Source organism: Scyliorhinus torazame, chromosome 14 (genome assembly GCF_047496885.1).
Source record: "Scyliorhinus torazame isolate Kashiwa2021f chromosome 14, sScyTor2.1, whole genome shotgun sequence".
Lineage (NCBI taxonomy): Eukaryota > Metazoa > Chordata > Chondrichthyes > Carcharhiniformes > Scyliorhinidae > Scyliorhinus > Scyliorhinus torazame.
The window spans coordinates 163,703,456-163,708,631 of NC_092720.1; the positions used below are offsets into that span (position 1 = coordinate 163,703,456).

The following is a 5,176-nucleotide window of genomic DNA, read 5'->3' on the forward strand; positions in this document are numbered from 1 at the left end:
CACGCGCATGCTCACTCGGTTGAAACCAACTGCACCAAAGAACTTGATTTCAGGAGGGGAAGCGGTCGCTCAGTGTCTGAGTAGCAGTTGGAAGGTGAGATACGTCCCACAAATCTGTGTGAGTGATCTGGGAGATGGGGGAGGGGATGAAGAGCGGAGAGAGAAAGTGGGAGGGGAGTGAAATAAAACACAAATCCTGAAAACCGTCGGAGATGGCGGGCGTGGAGACATTCCTTGTCTGGTCGGAACTACATTACCCATGCTGCATGTGTCCCCGGCGCCTGCGCAGTGAGTGACAGGGAATCGACATGCGTCAGCCCGCGATGCCTGATGGACGTTGTAGTTGTGCGCGCACAGCGACGCTTGGCTTCGGGATGGAGAGGAAGTGAGGAAGGGCTGACACCAGGATCCAGACCCCCGCGTGGAGCAGGTGGGGCATCGGTGGCCATCTTGTATTGATAAGATGCAGAGAGATTCGGTGAAGAGAAAGCTTATGGAGCAACTTCGGTGGAAGAAGTTTGGATGACCCGTTTGCTTCAGTGATTTAAAAAAAAACTAGAATCATAATTTTAATTACACTGCAGCAATATTTTCCTTAGCTTCCAGCACGTCCTGCCCCAAATACCTTGGGAAAACAACAGGAGAAATTTAAAAATCTCATCAACATTCTCCTGAGTGTTTCTCATATATGAAATAAGTCCTCTTGAGGGTAAAGCCTGTCTTTGCAAACGCGGCATAAGCTCATGGTAAATTGAAAACCTGTTTTACACTCTGCCCGACTGTCTTTTCCATTGTCCTCACGGTGACTGGGGAAGGGGGGGGGGCACTGAGTGGAGGAAAAAAAGTAGCCTCATTGTCAAATAGAGTAAAATGTGGAGTTCTCAAAATGAACAAAAGAATAATAATTAAAGGAAGAAAAACTATAGAAAGCTGCAACACAAAAGGATTTGGGGGTTATGTGCATGAGTCACAAAGCTAGAACATGGGTGCAGCAGTTAATCAGACATGGTGAATGGACTGTTGACCCTTCTAAGGAGATTGGAAAGTCTTGCTGCAACTCTGGAACAGCACAGTGGGTTAGCACTGCTGCCTCACAAGTGTCCAGGGACCTAGTTCAATTATGGCCCGGGGTGGCTGTGTGAAGTTTGCACTTTTGCCCTTTGGGTGTGTGGGTTTCCATCCTGGTGTTGTGGTTTTCTCCCACAGTCCAAAGATGTGCAGGTTAGGTGGATTGCCAATGCTTAACTAAACAAATTGACTCTTCGTATCCAGGGATGTGTGGGTTAGGTGGGGTTATGGGGATGGTGTGGGGGGAGTGGATCTAGGTAGAGAGTTCTTTCAGAGGATTGATGCAGACCAGATGGGCAAATGGCATCTGGTATGGTAGGAATTCTGATTCTATGAAATGTACAAGGTACTGGTGAGTCCACATCTGGAGTAGTGGGAGCTGTTTTGGTCCCCTTATTTACAAAATATATTATTTCATTGGAGGCGATTCAGAGGACGTACATGAAGGTGATCCCTGGAATTGTCTTATGGGCAAAGGTTAAACAGGTTGGCACTCTACCTAGATCATGACCATCACCCAAGGAGCAACTGCACACTGAACATCCAGTCCTGACACAGCATTGCTCAACACAGAGAAGGTTGGACAGTGAAACCATCATCTGGAAATCGGTCGGGTCAGGGGAGCTTCGACACATCGTCAGATCTGAAACTGGTCGGTGGAACCTTCCATCAGAACCAACCTTTCTGAAGGTTCGGCTGTTCTGAAGGTTCGGCTGTTGTGATCAGTCAGGGTGACGCTGGGAAGAAATGTGAGTGGGCTCCAAGTGTGGTGAGAACTTCAGTCATTCATTGAGGCTCACGAACCACTGACTCATTCCTACAGTTGAGAGAATAAGTGTGAGGTGTGTGTCGAGGACGCCATAGGCTCATAAGATCACAAGGTGCATTTGTTCAATCATTGTCAGCAGAAGGGCAGCTAAATGCAAGGGAAATAATTCAATTGTGATGTTTATGATAAAGGTTTTGTGACGTCGACAAAGCTCCTGAGGCACCAGAGGATTCACACGGGAGAAACCATATACGTGCAAAATGTGTGACAAATCATTCTCGCAGTCATCAACCCATCACAGACACAAACGGCGTCATACTAGGGAGAAACCAGTCACATGCGAGCTGTGTCACAAATCATTCTCGCGATCATCAACCCTCCTCAGACACGAACGCATTCACACAGGGGAGAAACCCTTTCCACATAAGGTATGTGACAAATTCTTTTACGACTCATTGGCTTCTGTGCACACTTATTTGCATGTATGGTATGCAACAAATCATTCCCAGATCATCTTCCCTCTGCACGCAGCAATGTATTCACATCGGTGAGGAACGAGCAGTGTGACAAATCATTCTCACGGTCATCAGACCTCCACTTGGTCAGCGGGTCATCTGCTTCCCTTACACTGAGTTGACTATGTTGTTCTCGTTCAAGTGCTCACACAAGGAAGCTGTCCTTCCAAAGCACTGTCTGTCTCAACAATGTCTGTCTCCAACCTCCCCCACCATCAGTCCAATCATGCAAGAAGGTCAATTTAAGCTTTGACAGATCGTGAAACATTCAACAAAAGAAGACATCAATATGTATGGAAGCTGCTGCTTATGCGCAGGTTTCCCTACGATAGACAAAGAGGGCAATATCTGAATATTAAATATATTTAATATTAATTTCTGAAACTTTAAATCCTACTTTTGAGTTGAAAATACAAAGATCCCTTTTTTTTTTTTTACAGTTACCTTGGAGATGGCTCTGACTGAAAAGTGTCTCTACTCTGAAAATGTGTTACAAGACAGTAGAGCATGATTTCTTTTTCATTTCTTCCTTTAGGGAAAGCTGGATCATAATGCTAAGGCGCGCTTGACTGGAGGGAGGGTTCTGTCCACCAAGGAGCTGATGGAACAGGAGGAGTTCATGAGGGAGCTGTTTGGCCCCTCCAATCCCACGATAACCAATAGCGGATCAGATATGGGGATGAGTGAAGGTGATGTCAGCAGCTGAGTGTTTAAACCATCAGGAGGAAAGTTAATTTATGTGACAAGAGGTAATTGTGATTTTCTTCCTCTGACAGATACACAGGTGTCCATGGGCACATCAGATGGTGATGGAGGAGAATTTGCAGCAGTGTCCAAGATTCCTGAAAGGGCTGATGAGGAAGGGACAGAGGTGAATACCTCACAGCAATGTGGCATGGCAGCTGCATTGGAGGAGTGTCTGGAGGGTAAGATGTCTGATACGGAGGGTAGTGTTGATGAGTTCAAGTTAAACGTGGCTTGTGTGAAGAAGGAGACCTGTGATCTGGCTGCTGATGTGGAGAGAGGGCACTCAGAACCTTCCGGAGGTGTGGAACCTGCAGCTTTGGGAGCAGAAGCTCAGCAGTCTCCATGGGCACATGGACAACATCAGGCCCTTGCTGCTGGTAAAAAACATGAAGATGATCTGAAACCTCTTGAGCGCTTGCATCAGGAACTGGTTCGGAATACTGAAAGCTCTAACTTGCTTCAGCAAACTTTGACTGAATTTAAGACTGAAATTAGTCAGAATTTGCAAAGAAACAATGAAATTCTCCAACAGCAGAATGAGGCTCTTTCTCAGCTTCTGCAAAGAAGCAATGAAACTTTGAATGAAATGAGGCAAATTCTGTCTCAGATTGTGGCGCTTGGACTTCCTGACCAGCAGCAGCTCACTGCATGAGACATCTGCTGCAGTACATGCCTCTGACACAGTTCAGGGGAGACAGAAGGAGTTAAGGTATCTTCTCCAATACTGCCTCCTTGACCTCATTATTCCCCCCTCATGAGGAACATTATTCTGTCTTTTCATTTGGGCTTTGTCATGACAGCCTCTGTCGTGAGGATAGCATTGGTGTCAACCAAGAGGCCTGAATCCCTGATAATGGGCAGCTCCCATTTTTTTTTTTTTTTTTTTTTGTTGGACCAGGAATGACCCAGATCTGGATCTGCATGATTTCACAATCGTAGCTGTCCATATAAATCAGCAACTGCCTCCACTCGTAGTTTTGTGTGGGAGGTGTCTAACTTTTGACCTGGTAGGAGCTAGTCTGAACTCCCATTGATTTGGATAGATTGTGTACCATTGTGACGTAGAAAGGTACTCCTTTGGCTACGGTAAACCGCCCTTTGGAAAAGTAATATGTCCTTCTGAGATGATAAGTAGACATGCATGTGCATAGTGCATAAACCCATTGGAAAAGAGAACTCATTGAAACTCAAAAACAATTGCCAAAAGTGTCACAATGAACTGTCAAAGGGAGTTGCCAGGCTCAAAAGACATTTAAAACTCCCAGTCTTTAACTCCTTGAAGAAACTGAAGTGTTAAAAATGATTGCCCTTCACTGTTTGTTGACATAAACTGAGGCATCAACTGGATTAATGTTGCACGATAGATATTACAACTATCCATTGTCACAATAGAGTGCCAGCCATTTCATAGCTTGATTGACCGCTTCAAGTGGTTATGTACACTTTGAAGTTGGCAATGAATTTCAGTGCTTGTTTTAAAGGGGGATGTTATTGAATGAAATGTTGTCAATGTAATCAAAGGAACTTAATGTAATAATTTGAGTTTTTAATGAATGTATGCTGTTCTCGGCAAATAAAGACTGCAACACACACTTGGATGTTTGTTTTATTATAAATCTCCTGAGTCCTGATGTCTGCCTATTGTGGATATTGTGAGTGGACACAAATTTGGCATCGAGACTACAAAGGGCCATGTGGAATGAGTGGAGGCAGAGGTTCACATGGAGGGTACGAGGAGCCAAGCGGGTGCTTAGATGCCTAAGCTAATATGGAGAGTATGTCTGGTCATGGTCAGAAGGTTATAGGATGACATAAAGGTATGAGAGACTAGGGGGAGGGGGTTGCTGGGGCATCATTTAGCATGGCTGAGCTGTGGGGAGTGTGAGGGGTGATGGCTGTTGTATATTTCTCTTTTTTTGATACATCGAATTTACAGTGCAGAAGGAGGCTATTTGGCCTATCGAGCCTGCAACGACCCTTGGAAAGAGCACCCTACTTAAGCCTATGCCTCCACCCTATCCCCGTAACCCAGCAATCTGACCTAACCTTTTGGACACTAAGGGACAATTTAGCATTG

The 5,176-nt window shown here is 45.3% G+C and overlaps 1 protein-coding gene across 3 annotated transcripts; it reads left to right on the forward strand.

Annotated features, from left to right (window-relative positions):
- On the forward strand, positions 1-4,691 carry LOC140389215 (uncharacterized). 3 transcript variants are annotated; one of them, XM_072473398.1, is made up of 4 exons: positions 1-94; positions 2,029-2,265; positions 2,888-3,041; positions 3,129-4,691. In XM_072473398.1, the coding sequence occupies exons 2-4, from the start codon at positions 2,098-2,100 to the stop codon at positions 3,749-3,751; spliced, it is 945 nt and encodes a 314-aa protein (XP_072329499.1). In that variant the 5' UTR covers positions 1-94; positions 2,029-2,097; the 3' UTR covers positions 3,752-4,691. The 3 variants fall into 3 exon arrangements, with proteins under 3 accessions (XP_072329499.1, XP_072329502.1, XP_072329501.1); XM_072473401.1 differs by lacking the exon at positions 1-94 and adding an exon at positions 265-430; XM_072473400.1 differs by lacking the exon at positions 1-94 and adding an exon at positions 486-746.
- The last annotated feature ends 485 nt before the right edge of the window (positions 4,692-5,176 follow it).

Bases quoted from the DNA above. Each gene is read 5' to 3' on its own strand.
- LOC140389215 (XM_072473398.1), top strand. From the start codon at position 2,098: ATGTGTGACAAATCATTCTCGCAGTCATCAACCCATCACAGACACAAA. The intron at 2,266-2,887 runs GTATGTGACAAA...TTCTTCCTTTAG, and splicing joins AGAAACCCTTTCCACATAAG to GGAAAGCTGGATCATAATGC. The intron at 3,042-3,128 runs GTGATGTCAGCA...TTCCTCTGACAG, and splicing joins AGATATGGGGATGAGTGAAG to ATACACAGGTGTCCATGGGC.